The sequence below is a fragment of the Bactrocera oleae genome, chromosome 2 (assembly GCF_042242935.1).
Source record: "Bactrocera oleae isolate idBacOlea1 chromosome 2, idBacOlea1, whole genome shotgun sequence".
NCBI classification, from domain to species: Eukaryota; Metazoa; Arthropoda; class Insecta; order Diptera; family Tephritidae; genus Bactrocera; species Bactrocera oleae.
Genome location: NC_091536.1, coordinates 69,481,166 through 69,498,521, shown reverse-complemented (window position 1 = coordinate 69,498,521; position 17,356 = coordinate 69,481,166). Strand labels below are relative to the sequence as shown.

The 17,356-nt window shown below is 33.8% G+C and overlaps 3 protein-coding genes across 3 annotated transcripts in view; 1 reads left to right on the top strand and 2 right to left on the bottom strand.

Moving 5' to 3' along the window:
* Usp12-46 (Ubiquitin-specific protease 12/46) overlaps positions 1–17,356 on the top strand; it is a 41,468-nt gene that overhangs the window by 15,739 nt on the left and 8,373 nt on the right. Inside the window, exon 2 of the mRNA XM_014232824.3 lies at positions 14,905–15,175. The gene's annotated coding sequence lies outside the window, so the exon portion shown is untranslated. The remainder of the gene's footprint in view (positions 1–14,904; positions 15,176–17,356) is intronic.
* LOC118679755 (endothelin-converting enzyme homolog) lies at positions 8,217–11,019 on the bottom strand. Its single transcript, XM_036368256.2, has one exon. The coding sequence runs from the start codon at positions 10,976–10,978 to the stop codon at positions 8,858–8,860; it is 2,121 nt and encodes a 706-aa protein (XP_036224149.2). The 5' UTR covers positions 10,979–11,019; the 3' UTR covers positions 8,217–8,857.
* LOC106616214 (neprilysin-1) lies at positions 11,787–14,077 on the bottom strand. The gene has a single exon (XM_014232777.3). It carries the CDS (start codon positions 13,966–13,968, stop codon positions 11,878–11,880), a length of 2,091 nt encoding a protein of 696 aa, XP_014088252.3. The 5' UTR covers positions 13,969–14,077; the 3' UTR covers positions 11,787–11,877.

The window sequence follows — 17,356 nt, the reverse complement described above, 5'->3', positions numbered from 1 at the left end:
CCCACCTTATCGGCTGTTGGGTATTTGGTCATTGGTGTTGCAGGTGGGTTGGCAGGCGGCATATCTATCAGCGGTACGCTTTTCTAAGAAAAAAAAAAAGAAAAAACTTTTTACAGTTTGATATGAATTTACCTTTTTAGGATCTTTTCAATTGGTGCTGGTCTTTTCTTCGCCTAATGATTTATGCTTGACCAGTACTGCTTTTGACATAACTGTTTTTTTTTTGGCTTGCTTTTTTTCGCGTTTCAAGACAATGTCCAAACAATTCATACTTGTGACATTATTCATTCAGTTGTTGTTTTATATTTATTTGAAAAAGCACTTTTGAGGAAATGGTGTGAAAATAATAAAATTGTATTTATTGCTTCCTTTTGGCTTCGTTTATTATGCAATTGTTGGTTTTATTTACTGTGTCAAGTATGTATCTAAGCGCTGGATATATTTGTTTTAGCCATTATACTCGTAACTGGCAAATAAAACTCTAGTGTCATTTTAAAGTGGCTTGAAATACAAAACTTTCCAATTTCTTTCGTTTTTTAAGGAGATTAACGGTTTTTGGTAAGGTAGAGCTCTTTTGTTTCATAATAATATTCACTTTTTTATTATTAATAATTTAAAACTGATTTAGATTCGTAGTTATTATAATTGTCCAGTACAGACCACCCGTGTGTTCAGCAGCTACAACTTGGCAAAGAAATCAGTGGCAACGCCAAGTAGTTTTCTCTATGTTCTTCTTTTTATAGCATATATAATATGTACATATATTTAAAAGTGTTCTCCAAAAATTTGAAGTTGATTTGTCAAACAGTTGCGGAGATAAAAGCACATTCAAATTAAAATCGGCTCCAAAAGCTTGAAACGCGTTTTTCTCTAAACGCTGTTTTTAGAGTCATGGCAAAAATTTCCTCGAAATAGTTGGACCGATGGACTTGAAATTGTCGCACGACCTTCTTAGATAAGTAATAAGATAGTAAGATAATTATTGGTGAAATAAGATTTTTGATAACAATTTCGATTTTGTAAGCCACTCTGAAATGTACATTTTTAACAAACAGAAGTTTTCACATTTTTTTCGTTAAGCCGCTATGTTGTCAAAAATAAAAAATTTTACTATTCTTTCGATTATTATCTGTATTCATCTATTGTAATAACAATTTTTTTTTGATTTTTGGTTTTGAGATAATTTAAAGTAGCAATATCTTCCTCACCGAGAGACACCTTTTTTCGGAGGTCCTCCTGGCGATCGGCTGCGGATCAAGGAGATACCACGTTTAAAAAATGAATCTCCGATTATTAAAGTTAGTCTTCAAAATAAATAGTAATAATTCACAAAAAAACATTTTTTCTGACTTGCAAGTGAATTTATGTCTCGGTTAAATTTTAGAATGTGATCTAAACTTGTAATAGTAAGACATGGGAGGTTAAAGAAAGTTTTGAGTTGCAAACACCCACAAGTTACTATCTCTTGCAGTTAGATAAATATAATAATAAGGAACGGTATCTGGTTATTATGAACTTGGATTATTATGGATGAACTTGGCGTGTTTAAGCAAATTCCGATCTAACGGGAACATAAAATATTAGCGGCCATTGTCTCAGACTGCTGAAATTATGGGGGGACGCAACTCAAATTCTCTCAAATCCTTATAAAGCATGATTCTTAGAATGTGGCACGAATCTAACCAAGTAAAACTTGTCCAAAATTCTACGTTCTGGTTATTTTGCTAAGTATATCGGCTATAAGAAGAATATTTTTAATTATGTTGAAAAAACATAAAAACGTGCCTTCAACGAATTTTGGTTTGAATGTAGGGTCCTTAGCTACGCTGTTATATGTATTTTTTACGACCTCTACCTGATGTCATTTTTGCTAAAGATTCAGGTTTTTTAACACGAGTCTAGTATTGACACGCTTTATACCCAAAACATTACCCAAAATCTGTTGAGAAGATAATGTTCTATAAAAGATAATGAGGTCCTCTGCAATATCTCTGATTTTTACTTTTACGATGTTATCATCTTTAACCGAGGTGGATGGTCGACTCGCACTAGGCAAGTGTTCGGTGATTTCCCGACCTTCACTGAATACCTTGTGCAACTGAAATACTTGGCTTTGTGATAAACGAACGATTTCGTAGCTCTCATTCCATTGGAAACATAAAGTTTCAAGCAAACACTTGTTAAATTTTATACTTGTTTAGTGTAGTTTAAGGGTTCTCGAAATTATAATAAGCTATATCAAGAGTGTATATACATATGTATGTATGTACTTACTAACGTCATACGTTTTATATTCAAGCCATAAAATAAAGCAATTGTGAAGTATCGGATATCTCAAAGCGAGTGGATATGAGTAATACATATAATTTTAGTTCGTTTCATAGTTCGCTGAAATCGCTGTCACATTTTCATGCGAATACAATTTTTTTTACAGTATATTGTAATACATACATAACTATATGTATATGCACATACATAGATATATACATGCACATATACAGATATGCGTACAAAGATGAAGTTTTTGTGTCTTCTGAGTATTATATAAAAATTAATTACGTTTTTAAGCGCAATTAAATAAATTAATTAAAAGTTAAATAGCATACAATTGAAGAAATTTTATTTAATTTTGTTGTACCTTGGTGTAAATTATCTCTTAATTAATGGTATTATATGCAGTTAATTTACCCTATCAGTACATTTTTGATTTATCAGGAATTATATAAATTTAGTTGTAGCGCTTATATGTTTCTCATTTTACTTTCAAACTTTCCAAATTGACTGGCAAATATTGCGAAATGAAGCAGAGTTAATGTTTTTCTTAATACTCAAACGCTGACCCAATTTTCGGACGATCGATAAAAAAGCACTAAAAGTGAAATAATTAATTTTTTTTTACTTACTTATATACGGATGTGTATCGTGTTTGTAATGCCTTCACACATATTTCATTTGAGCGCCTTTTGTTTGTAAATACTTAATAAAAGCTAAATGTATGTGCGGCATGTTTAACCTTGATGGCGTTCAGTCGAATTCTTTCGTCAATGAAGGTAGAAGACTACAGGATGATTTAATTTTTGGAATAAAAAAATCTCAATTTTGCTCGATATTCGCCTTAAGCGCCTGAATTACTTTTGTGTTATATATATAGTATATAGTATCGGTTCTTCATGTCGATTTACAAAAAAGTATAGCCTCCAGTTCCGCGAGGTCTTGAATAGCGGGTAATGCGATTACAAAGCCTGGTGTATAAAAGATCGATGGTCTCATGAGATGTGTGGTATGACAAACCTTACTAAATAAACCAATGATGATCCATCGCCCAGTTATTCAATAATTTCTGGCAACTCTGTTGTCCGTAAAGGGGCTTTGAAAAAATCGAATTTTCTAATGTAGACATAACTAGAAACACGCTCGCATAAAGGATTTGTTCTTGTTTACGAGATATCAATACCCAAACCCAGCCCCGCGCTGTCTAGTTTACTTTAAACGCGTTTTCGCAAAGCAGAAGTGTTTTTTTTTGGCCCGATTCTGACAAAGCTATGAAAGACTATCGAAATCTGTAAATTTTTTCTGTTTTTAATTTTTCTGCTATTTTGTCCAATTTTAAATATTCAAAACGCCTTATGTCTAGTCATAACTGGTGTTATAAATCTTAAGTAAAGCATTTTTTTGGTTTCAAAGGCCTGAAGGTGAAATTTATTGCCAAAAAGTCGACTACGTCGCACTGGCAGTGGTGCATTTAGGACACATCAACGGCCGGGTTTTGAAAAAAAAAGGTTTGTAAAAAAAATGTGCAAATATCATGTGTACCTTTTGCTTTGCAATCCATCGTCAAAAAGAGGAAATAGAAGCGTGAAAGTAGATGATCCCCTTAAAGCTAAAATAAGGTGTTTTAGACATTTTAGGTGTCAGTTATTCACTCTCACATATTCAGCTGGCTGTCACATTTTCTGAAAGATTTTGTGTAGAGTGGGTTCTGATAGAAATTCGAACTCTTGCTTTGCAGCAATAGCAGGGAGAGGTTCGTGCACTCATGTTAATACTCATACCTCCTCATTTTCAGCTATGGTTTTCAATTTTTTGGTTTTTGAGTGATATAATGGAACTCGAGGTCTGATATCGATAGATAATGGCTGAAAATGCATTAATATGTAGTTCAGCATAAATAAAATTTGCTCCCCAAGTGCTCTACACTATGTAATACTGAAAGCTATGTATTTATTCGCATAATTTATATTAATGTATGTATATAAACAAAAATATTATGTTTGCAACAATCGTACAAATTTGTGGATCATCACAATAAACAAAAAATTACATAAATTAGTTTTATTTTGTTATGAGTATTTCAAAAACATAAATAACCGGTACAAAGATTTACTTAAATGCAAAGTTTTTCACAATCTAGTCTGTTCACATCATCACTGATGGCTTTGATATGCCGTTACTATAATATATATATATATATGTATTTATTTTTTTTATGGTACCTAATAGATGCCCTCCACTCCTCATTCAAATAAAATGTTTAAATTTGTTTTTGCCTTCAAATGAACCCAACATGTCAACTGCATCTAACTATTTAGTGTGTACACAATATCCATTATTATTCATTACATTTTTAATGGAAAAAACTGAAACTTGAAAATGTGTCAAAGTAACAAACTTTTCTTATGTAAATATTACATATAAAAATAATAGCGTGAATGTGTGTTTGTATGATTAAATATTTTTTTCCTTCATTTCATTCCTTTTATTGTTTTTTTTTTTGTGTTTGAATACTTACATTTATATTTTTCGTCTGTTGTTGGAAAAATAAAATGAAAAAATATATGTCAACATTATCTCCTTAACTGCTATCGAATACTATATTATGATATCTGTTATGACTATAGGCCGTTGAGTGCTTTGGTGTATATAGACAAGTGTACAATAAGTGCACATATTCACACATGCATGTGTGTATGTATATTATTAAGTGTGTATGCACATGGTAAAAGGTATAGTCCCCTTCGTCAAATGCATGTGACTATACACATTTCCAGACGCTGTTGAATGCATTTCGTATATTACATATTTGTTTTTCAGCACATACCAACATATTTACATATATGTACATATGTATATTTATTTACATTCGCTGTCTATAATGGAGTTACAGTGGCGTTGCGGCAATAAAGAGACATTTGCCATATACACATTTTTTATATGAAGCAATCATATATTTACACATGTGCACATTTTTATTTGTGTCATTCTTTGTCACGAATGCCTTTTTACTATGCGTATACGCGTACAAAGGCAAAGCAAAGGATCAGCAGCTAAATTAATGGCAAAAGCGACGTTCGCTGCTTCTTCTTGCTGGTGGGCCGCACCCTACATTGACACTTGCACGTTGGCACAAAAATACAAATAAATAAGTACAAATTTCTTTGGGAATGAAAGAAATCGTGCGGCTGTGTGGCAGCTGAATTACTGCTAACGGCGTGTCATAAAACTTTGCAAGGAAATTATTTGTGTAGGTGCTAGTGTGGGTGCCGTTGCTGCTGCTGCTTTCGTCTTTTGTAAGCCGTTGACATTCTTATATCCACAAATATTCATCAACATAAATGTCAAGCCTTATGGAGTGTGTTTGGTTAGGGTGTGTGTATATAATGCAGATATTTCTTATAATTTTCTTTATATAAAAATTTATTTAACACATAATAGTTAAAAGTAAATATAAAGGGGTTAGGGGTAGTCAGAGGCACAAAAAAAATGAGAATTTTGAGCAATTTCTTTTGCTATTAAATCATGTTATTTTACAAAAGTAGTAATATGGCATTATTATACAATGTTTTAACTTGAAGTCACGAAAATTTCAAAAAAAAAAAATTAATATGAATAGATAATCCTGGGTCTGATGGAAGCTTTTTTTTGTTTTTTCAAAAATTAACAAAATGACGGCTTTGTTATTTGTCGAATAATTCAAAAAGTAATTATCGGATCAACTTGAAATTCGCAATATTTCCAACCTAACAAAAACATTGAAAAGCTTTTATTCTGTTTTTCACAACCAGATTAGTTTCAGTTCCACTTTTATTTCGTTAGCAGAATATAATATGTATACAAGTATCTACAAGGAAAACATCGGGCTGACAATAAAATTTTGAACTTCATTCGTGCGCGAGAGAAGCGTTACTGAGCGTTGTAAAATTTCACTTATCTTGGCGCTACGAAAATCGTAAAAAAACAACAAATGAAATACTAATTAACTGCTGATAACATAAACGCTAGACTCACGCTAAATCTCCCAAAGTAGACAAACGTTCACTTTTTATAAAAATTTTACACTTTCACTGCGAGTGTGCGCTTCAAGTTTGTAATTGAATCTGTTGAGCGGCTCTAATTTATGTTCTACTCTTTTTCGCATTAAACGGTTTACAAAACAGATTTAGACAATTACTTAGCGACTACTAACGGAAGTATGGAGGTGCGAATGAAAACAATAAACACAACACGTGAGACAAAAAAAATGATAAAATAATAAGAAAAAGTAAAAAAAATTTAAGCAAACCAAGAAATTATATTAATTAGAAAAAGTAAATTAAAAGCAATAATAATAAAATAAAAATTCAAAAAAAAAATAAAAAATAAAAAATAAAAAAATATTACCAAAAAAAAAAAATTTAAAGAAATTAAAAAAAATGAAGTAAAAAGAAAATTAACAAAAAATTAACAAAATATTAAAAAACAAATTTAAAAACAAATAAAAAAAAAAAAAATTTATAAAAGTTAAAAAAAAGAATTAAGTCAATATATGCCTTGTATCAACATATTATATCTTAGCTACTTAAGGCGCGCTTGTAATAAAACCGCTTATTTGATTGACAGTTAGCTTAATTTGATGGAAGTTGTACTTATATTCCACATATTTTATTTGTTGCCTACACTTTGTGCCCAATTTCTGAGCAGCTTAATTTCGTAGTCTTCCATAAAATATTTATTGAATTCTGTAGCTCATTGAAACAAGCAAAAAATATATTTTTCTTCTGCTCTTTGGCGCCAGCACCGTTGAGATAAATATTTATAAAAAATATACATGCACATATCATATTTTTATTATAATACTCGTATATTGTACACGTTCTTACACATATTTCCTCAAACGTGTTTATATTTCATATTACACCTTCTATTACTAATACTTAACAAAATTTTTCTTCGCTTGTTTTGCAGGTATGCTTTGTGAAACTGTAAAGCTGATCGGTTATGCGTGAGTGTTTAACCTGTTACTAATTGAGAACGTCTTTTCTTAACAAGTATTTATTTTTATAATTTTTACTTCTAATTAAGTACTGTGATACTTCCCTATACAAATTCAAATGAAAATTTACCTTAAAGAAGGTTATTTTTGTAGGTATTTGAAGTAGATGACCCTGCATACAAAAACAATTTATTGCATTTTGTTTTTGTTTTTTTTTGAGTGGAGGAATTAAAGTTTGATGTTCATTTGTATCTAGAACTTGCGGTAGCTGACGCTGTGGTACAATGTTGGTCAATGTATGAATTTTTCTCGAAAACGCCTTTTTTCATCTTTTAAGGCTTTAAAAAAAATTTGTACGCTTGGTTTTTAAAACTATTATCGTTCAAGTTTTCGAAAATGTTACGTATTAAGGAGTTAGTAGGTATAGCTATATAAGTCAATTAAACGCGTTTGTCTCGATTTTGTTTTTATAAATAGGCATTTTATTTAATAAATAAATAAAAATATTGTACATCTAAAAAATTTTTGGAAGAAAAGCGTCCGCGCGGTGAGGAAGATTTTTATACTTAAACTTGTCACAAAACCAAAACCCGAAAAAATTTATTATTTCAATAGTTGAATACATTGATAATGATCGAAGAAAGAAAAGTAATTTTCTGTGAAAAATGCACACTTCAGAGTGGTTTGAAAACTTGAAAGTATTATCAAAATTTTAATCCCTCAATCATTACTCGACAAATATGTCTGAGAAGGTCGTGTGAAAATATCATATCGATCGGTCCAACTGTTTCGGAAAAATTTTCCATCTGACTCTGAAAACATCGTTTCGAGATGTTGGTAGTCGTTTACAGTGTTTTAAAAAAATTCTTACAAATACGTTCATATCTCGTTAAACTATTTGAATGAACTTCAAATTTTGAGAAAATATTTTGAAATATTATACATATGTATATGTACATTCTATATATAATAATTGAAAAAGTTACTTTATTGAAATTCACATGTAGATAATAACCCATTAAATGAAGTACTGTGATACTACCATAAAATATTACAAAAAAAAATTTTTAGGTATTCAAAGTTGATGACCTACAAGGTTAGGTACAGAAATAATTTATTGTATTCATTAAGAGAATTCAGTTTGTTGTTCATTGGTATTCAGAACGTACGTTATGTGGCGTTTTTTTTTTATCGGAAACTCCTTATTTCTCTTTTTAAGGATGAGTAAAAAAAATTGTATTCTTGTTTTTTTTTTTTAATTTTTTATTCTGCATTTTTTTTTAAATATTACTGTGTAATTCTTCAAAGATTTTGCACTGTTTCTAGTTAAAAAACTCATATAAGTTTAAAAACTAAAAAAAAATCATTCTATAAATAATAAAACCGAAAATGGATTAACTTTGTATCATAAAATGTGTTCACAAGATCGTACATCATTCGTTAACTAAATACCTTAAACTTTGTAAGATTCGTCTGTTTTTTCCGTAAATTTACAACATCACCTTGAACAATGCGAACACGAATTACCATGACAACAAGGTTGGTTAAAATGACCAAACGAACAACAAAAATTTAAAATTTTTTAAATTTTACTTTGATTTCTCAGATTTAAAACAGTGTGCATTTATCATCTGGATTCATATCTGTGCCCAGCGCACAGCCAAATTCACGCGCAAACTCCACATTATTTCCCAAGACGCCATTAACATTGAAGAGTTCTTCGGTGTGCATATCGAGTGGTAGAAATGTTGGCGGCGTCTCCTTTACATATTTGGCATGGCAACGGGATTGCGCGAAAATGATGAAAAATAATTGTGTATTTGTAAAGTCCACACCCGGCAAAGTTTCACGCAATAATGTTGGCCGATTACTCGAATCCACCGCAGACAGCCAGCCGAGATAGGCCTTAAAAGCTATATTCAATCCGGCACTATCTGTCATGAGCTCACGCGATTTGCTTGCATTGTAGAATACATTCGGTATATTATACAAGTAGTTGCTGTACTGCGTGCGATAACATTCGGTAATATTGTTGAAAATTTCCATAATTGATTCATCACGTGTAAGCTCTGCCTGTTGTTCATCGGGTATCAAGGCGGCCGCCAGCTCACGCGCCATAAGTGGACCCAGTAACGCATATTTTAAAGAGTTGGCATACTTGTAATCATAGAAGGGCGGTTGCAGCAGTCCCCAACCGGTCATGATGCCGTTATCCAGCAACTTCATACGCACATCAAACGCTTCGACGAGGCTTTCATCCAACTCGGGATCGCCACCATAGAAACGCTGACGCTCCTTGTATCCCTTAAATTTCATGGCGATATCTTGCTTATGCCAGAAATTGGTATGTTCTATTGGCAGATCACGTAAGTTGACACCCTTGTAGATGGGAAAGAGTAACGTTTCAAATGCTAGAAGTTTGTTACGCAACGCTCTCTGTGCATTATCCGATAAATCATTCACGTTTAAAGATTCACTCAATGTCCCTTTGATATCGGCGAAAAGTTGCTCAGCATCGCCTCTAATCTCGCTGCGTTGATATCTATTCTTATATATCTCACCGACAACTTTAGGGAAGAATCGCATGACCAATTGCGCGCAGTACCCCGCTCTTGGTTGACTAGTTTCATTGCGTGGAAAGTTGATTTCCGTCAGTGCACGATACATTATGTAATTGGTTAGTGTTGGTCTGGGGTTTAAGCGTGCTATGTGTGCCAAATGTTTAAAATAGCGCGGAGATTTCATTACGATCTCCGAGTTTGCAACGGTTGAATTGAGACTGGTTTCCAAATACCTTCTGAAATTGATTATGTTACCAAATTCCTTTGAAAGACGCGCCAAATCTCGACCCTCATAAACATTCGGTTCGGGCTCATCATTCTCGGATGGCGGCAATGATTCATTCTCTCTCATATATTGGCATAATTCGAACTCAAAACGTATGATATCGCCAGCGACGCGTTCCGTTTCGTCTTCTTTCAGCCCAAACCAAGACTGCAAGTCATTAGCGATTTCAGTTTGCAACTGCGCAGTAAGTTTTTCGCCAACCTTCGCATCCAAAGTAGCACCTGCGCTGCACAAATGCCGCGGTAGTAATGACGTTGCCGGTTCTGTCAACTGTATCACCGTTTTGCCTGGTAGCGACTGCTCATTAGTCACCACTTCCATACCAATCAGATAGTCGAAGCCATAGTTCAGACGTAAACGCGCAATTACCTGCACCCAATCATAGTTCATATTCCAGTTGGTGCCCGCTAGCAACGGCAAGCCATTATATTCCTTTATGAAATTCATGAGAAAGGCTTGCTGCAACGACGAAGAGCGTTCGACCACTAAACACGACTTGTAGAACTCCTTAACTTTACGTTCATCCAAATTCGTTCTACTCTTGATGCGTGCACCGGCATCAAGCAGCATTTGTACGTCCTTTCGTACGCGTTGAACCAACTGACTTTGTACCGATAATGGCGCGTCACCCTCTAACAGCTTCGGTTGATGTAATGGCCAATTGCCGCATGCAAAGTCATAAAAGTTATTGCATGGATCGGCTTCTCGGTTTATATATCTGAGTACCTCGGCTGCCTTAGCATTGCGCATGATTTGTTCCTCCCTTTCGCGTCCATTTGTGCCACGTTCAGCCACAATTTGAGGCACAAGACTGCATAAAGCCAATATACAGCTTACAGCTAGTAGTAAAGATCGCATCAACGAGAATCCAGTTTTATGCATTTTGTCGTAATCAGACTGAAAACAGTACTGAAGTGTTGAAAATTTTTAAATACTTTCCAAAACAATAATTTGCTGCCTACACGAACGTTTCTTCCTATCGTGCGCCAACATCAGCACATTTTGGTGATAAGCAAAGCTTAATTATAAAATAATCGCTACGGCGCTTGAGCGTGCAAAGGTCATCACTATATAAAAGCAATGTTTTTGTTTACAATGTCATAAGCGTTAAAACGAATTTGAATTTGATTTCATAAACAATTCTAAAAATATATGCTTATATAAACATTCTCAGAGAGGATTATCGCCTCAACGATAAAAAGTTTAAAAAGTGTTATAAACCGGGTAAGATTTCGAGTTCGCGGTGGTAAAAGAATATTAAATTGGTATATCTGAATGACTTGTTAGAAATTATCAAAATTAAACGCGATCGAGACATAATTGTCTACCGTTCAATTTAAATTGATAGTCAAGCGCTATTAAAGAACACTACTGGGAAAAAACTGGTTAGATTTCGAGTTCGGAACTGGAGCAATTTCGATTAAATCGTACCAGTTCGAAGTAGACTGAAGTATTTCTAAAGGTTACTATACTAATAGTGAGCACATGAGGCATTTTAGATATTAGTTTCTCGTCGCTGACTGTTGAATCAGTTTCGGCATATTTTTCGGACAAGGGGTAAAGAGTTTTTCTGTAGCTATGCTCTAACTGACGATCTATTTATAAAATTAATTAGGTTAGGATGTTAATTGCGAAAGAAATATAAATTTAAAATCTATTTTTTGTGCTTAACATTACACAAACTCAAAAATGCTCTCTGAATTATGATTTATTTTCTCAAAAATATTCTTAAAGCTTTTAATTTACAGTATATAAATCTATATCTACATTTATGTTAGAAACTAATAAATAACACATTTATCCGGCGGATTCATTTCCACACCCATCGGGCATCCAAAGTCTCGCGCGAATTCATTATAATTTCTCAGCGGTCCGTTGACTAGGTATCGTTCGATCGTGTGTCGTTCAAGTGGACTGAAAGTGCGGGTAGATCCCTTTGTACTGGACTTCCGTGAGAACACATCGCCAGCGCTACAATGCATTTGCGCGAACGCAATAAAGAACAGTTGTGTATTGGTGAAGTTGAACTCGGGTAGAGTTTCTCTCGATAGCACCTCGTGATCGTCAGTGGGTTGTTGAAATGCCAACCAATTTAAGTAAGCGTCGAATGCTACATTTAAAGCAGCACTTTGTGCTATTATTTGACTCAATAGTGTTATATTTGTAAATAACGCGGGATCATTGTAGAGATAATTGCTGATCTGTTGACGGAAACATTCGCTACGATTGCGATACTCTGTAGCAGTAGTCTGATCCCAATTTAGTACACCATTAGGCGATGTGCTCCATGAGATGTCATCGAAGGCGCTGGCTAACAGAGAAGATAGCTTATGACCGATTGTAGCGTAACGCATCGAGTTCGGGTACTGGGTTAGATAGAGCGGTTCTTGCAACATCCCCCAACCCATTTCGAAGCGTGTATGTTGCGACCTATAGAAAATGTTCGTTTCATACGATTCTACTTGATCAAACATATTTGGATGTGGTGGCGGAAAAATCCGTTGGAATTGTGCCTCTTGTCGATTTTTCATTAGTATATCCAAGTTGTGCCAATAATTCCCGCGATTTATGTTTATACTACTTGTTTCCATTTTACCATAGTACGGAAAGGCTAGATGCATCTCTGCTAGTTTACTCTCAGCAATGCGGCGTGTATGCTCCTTGATCCAAGGGTTTTGTAAACTTTGGCGAAAAGATTCTTTCAGTTTGTCGAACATATTGACCACATCATCCCTAGCTTCAACATTCACATAATTTCTGTGGTACATCTCCCCGAGAAACTTCGGAAAGTAGCGCTTGGCCTTTTCCAAACAGAACAAAGCACGGCTACTAGGCTGATCTTTGTGTGGGAAACTTAAGGCCGCCAACGTCTGATACATAATGTAGTTTGCGATTGTCGTCTTATTCGTCGAGTCTAAGGTTTTGACAAGCTGCTTGTAGTACGCCTCGGTACCCATGAATACGGGTTTTTGTATTTGTGTGCCAAAAGTGGCCGCGACGAAGTCGATTTTATTATCGTATTGATATGTAAAATCATAAAGCGTCTTGCGTATATCACTATTATAACTACTATTCACGGCCAGTTGGCTGATATGCCATCTCTTTATACCGGTGCACAGTTTAAACTCAAATGCCACCAAATCGGAGGCAATCACTTGCGCCTTCTCCATATCAAGCGTTAGCCACATGCTGAGATTTTCGGCCACTTCATTTTCAATTATCGCATACTCTTCGGAGCGTAAGTCTGTCTTATTAGTACTCTCCGCACTACACAGTTCCGACGGTATAAAGGTGTCCGGTTCGCTCAAGTAGACGCTATCTTCGAAAGGGTACAAATAATTAACGTCAATCTTCACACCTACCAATATATTCATGCCATATTGAAAGCGCAATGTGCCCACCACATCTGGCCAATTATAGTTGTTGCTCTGCAGGTACCAGTTGGAACCCGGTATCGCAGGAAAGCCACCATGCTTTTCGATCATCTGACTGAAGTACTCTTGCTGTGCAACACCATTCCTTTCGGCCGATGTACATGATATATAAAAATCTTTTAATTTACGTCCATTTAAGCCATCCTCCAATTTAGTTTGCTCCTGCAGCATATTGCGTAAATCGTGATTCACTTTCGTACGCAAATAAATTTCCATATTTTTCAATATCGGCTGCTCGTATCGCGTTTGTACGTAGGGTTGCTCCCAACTGCCGCAGGCGAATTCGTAAAAATCCTTACAAGGATTGGCGTGCAAATTCATGTACCGGGTCATTTCGTTGCGTTTGCGTAATATTGTCGGATGATTTCGTTCTGCGCCTGCGACAATGGCAATCCAAAGCACTAGAAGAACACTGGTCCATAGTGTGGCCACAAGCATAGTCCAGTCGTTCACTTTGCTTTACGATGTAAGTTTGTGTACTAAGTTCCAAAGCGTACTGATTGCCATCGCTGACGCCCGAAGTGCGAAACTGTTGCTGTGATTTGCTTAGCCTATGAAATGTTGATAAGTACGGGAGTACACACTGAATTTGTGTTGCATGCTATGCGGTTCTAATGCTCTTGGGGGCCAGAGGTTATCTCATCTAGCGAATTTGTATCATTATGTTTGTCCCAGAAGCTTGTTAGTCATTAAATATAGTACATTCTTGAAATATATGAAAACTATTTTAAATTAATTCTATAAATTAAATTTTTTTCTTATTTTTATGAGATGATTTGCAATGTTTTTGATTAAAATGTTGGTTTAATAAAGAAAGGTCTTTACTTTTCAATTACTCGCCCAGTCCCTAGTGGTATTTAAAAAAAAAAGAAGGAATTCGAGGTTAGATTTTATGCTGAACTTTTATTTTGTGTTTTACTGGTTTTAATATAGATGAACAGATGACGGCAGTGAAATTATTTAAATATAAACTAATTTGGAACTAGTATAAACAACAAACAAGCCCAACTAGGCAGCGAATTATCCCTTTTCTGTACAAGAATTCGGTTTGAAATGTTCCAGTATCGTACTAAATCAGAATAGACTAGAAATCTAGTGCAATTATGGAACAAACTCACTAGTTTAGTTTTCAAAAAAATAAGAAATGAAATAATGTACAAAATTGGCTTATAAATCATTCTTTATTTGGTACTAGCCTGGTCTTTTTGGGATTAGTTCGTTTTCAGATGTGTACTAATTTCTCTGAGACTAGTTTGATGTTTAATTTTAGTCTAGCAACGTAGTGTGTGTGATTATACTTTTATCTAAAATATCCAATTAAAATCCAATTTATCTATATTTCGTCTAAATATTTTTTTCTTTTTTCCATTGCAGGCCAATCTTCGAACTAAATTTCTATAAAATCAAAACTCATTAACGAAAACGCCAAGTTTTTCATATCGATTTAATGCATCAGTGCGCATTAAATGTCTTACAACAGAAACTAAGCGACAACAATAACAACAACATCTATATTAATGTGAAATAATTATAGAGATTCATAGTATTGATGAAGGCCCGCGAACACCTTTCGTAAAAACAACTCAACCGCATACATTCATAAATTAAGGTGTTGGTGAAGGAAAGAAAGGAACTCTTGAACACGGTAGGTACAACAATAAAAACTTAATAAATAAATACAACAAAATAAACAAAACTTATCATTATTTAACGGTTTAATCACTTTCACCTCACAAGCCTATCCCAAATACCCGAGAGTTAACACTATTTAAGTGCTTTGCAACAAATACAGCTGCAAATGTGTGTGTGCACGTGTATATCTAAGCGGAACTCAAGAAATGAAGAAAATAAAATGTGTCATAAAATTAAGCAATCTTCAAATGGGTGTTCGTTTGTGAAGTAATGCCACCGGAGTTGTACTTGCGCTTTTTATGCTAATAATTCAATCTTTTGCGCTCTAACTGTATTGTGAAACGCAATGGTTTTCCTCAAAGAGTTAAAAAATACATGCCTTTATAGTTTGCTTTCATTGCATTTTGCTTGATTGCATGTTAAATTAACATAAACTTTTCAAAAACTTGCTAAAATCGGAACATTTCGTTGGGAAATAGTTAAAAAATTCAAATGGTAAGGCTGTAAACAGCTACGTTGGGGTCACGATACCTTTCTAGTTATGACTACATATAAGTTATTAATGCATATATAAATAAATTTGGGACTATTTGGTTACTTTCGAGTATGAATTTCGTAGTCTATATGGAATTTAAATGTTTTCAAATTTTGATTAATTTGCATTTTGAAAAATTTTTAATAACCATTAAAATATAAACCAAAAGTACTAACTTTTAACTTCCAATTTTTCCGAATAAATTCACATTTACATTGAAATATATGCGGCTATTAATTTTAAATCAACATAACATCACTTATATAATTTATTTATACTAAAATTTCGGGTGCGTTATACAAAGCAATTTAATTTAAGTTTTTCATTTTTTAAAATTTAAAATAGCCTTTTTGGCTTCAGCCAGTGTTTTAATAGCAGCGACACTCGGTGCAAAACACGCTAAACTTTAATCAAATCACTTGTGATTTTTTAAATATTTATTTTGTGTTGTTTTGGATGCTCACGTGCTCGACTGTCATTAAAAATATACGAGCAAAATTTACTAGCATTTTATATGTATACATATGTATGTGCTAATTGCATTTACAAATTTCGTATTTATGTGGCTGCATTTGGGTTTGTAAATAAAAATATGTATGTGTGTGTGTTTTCCAAACATTCATTCATTCATACTAGTTCGTAGACGTCTTGCATATAAATATTTTTAAGGCTTCCTATATATGCCATATAACATACAGTACAGTGTTCTCTATAATTTTAAGAGTGCTACTGACTTTCCGCTTGGCCGCTATAAAACCGGGTCCGTTCCGTTTACGTAGACCGAGAAGTAGCGAGCTTAAGTGGGCGAATAGAACACTAAATAAATTTTGTCTTCTTCTGTCCTTTTCAAGATAAGATTCTGATTCAAATATCAATATATATTATGCAATTAAGCGGAGTTCCTGTAACTGATGAAGCTGCTCAACAAATGAACTGAATATTGTATATTTATTTATTTTATCATTTTGAGGTACTATTAACCGGAAACTACTGTTGTATGCATGTATATTGAGCGTTAATGTTGTGGCGCAAACTTAGTAATTTGGTTTGTGAATTTTCATGTTGTCGAACATGCAATTATTTTGGTATTTTCATATACCTTTGTTTTATGAGCAACGAGCAGCCATAATTGTATTATATGTGAGTTTATGTGTTTATGTACTTGTACTTACGTGAAAATTACGATATTCAAGGACAAATGAGAAGTTAACTAAATTATTGTGCTTCCTTTCGTATTATGATTGATTGAATTTGCGATTAACCCAATACTAACTAGTTTAAGTTTTTAATGAGCGCATAATAAAAAAGTATTACCATGAGGAAGCGGTGGAGTTAGAACCATGTAGACTTTGATGATTGTTTGTGATTAAATGAAGACTCAATATATACGGAGAGTTTGAGAACAAACTCTTGGCATCTTGGATTCTCATGTTCAAATCTAGACTCTCAGTTAACCTCAAAAAATATACATTTATTGATGTTTATTATAATATAACAAGACTTTCACGTATTTAAATGGTGCCTTTTAGTTTTTAATCAGTATGAAAATCTTGCTGAAATTCCAGAAACATCTAAAACTTAGCGGTTTTCTCCATAATATGTTAGGTCTGGTTAAAAGGTGGATCTTAACAGTGATCTCACTTGAACAGCTTAGAACCC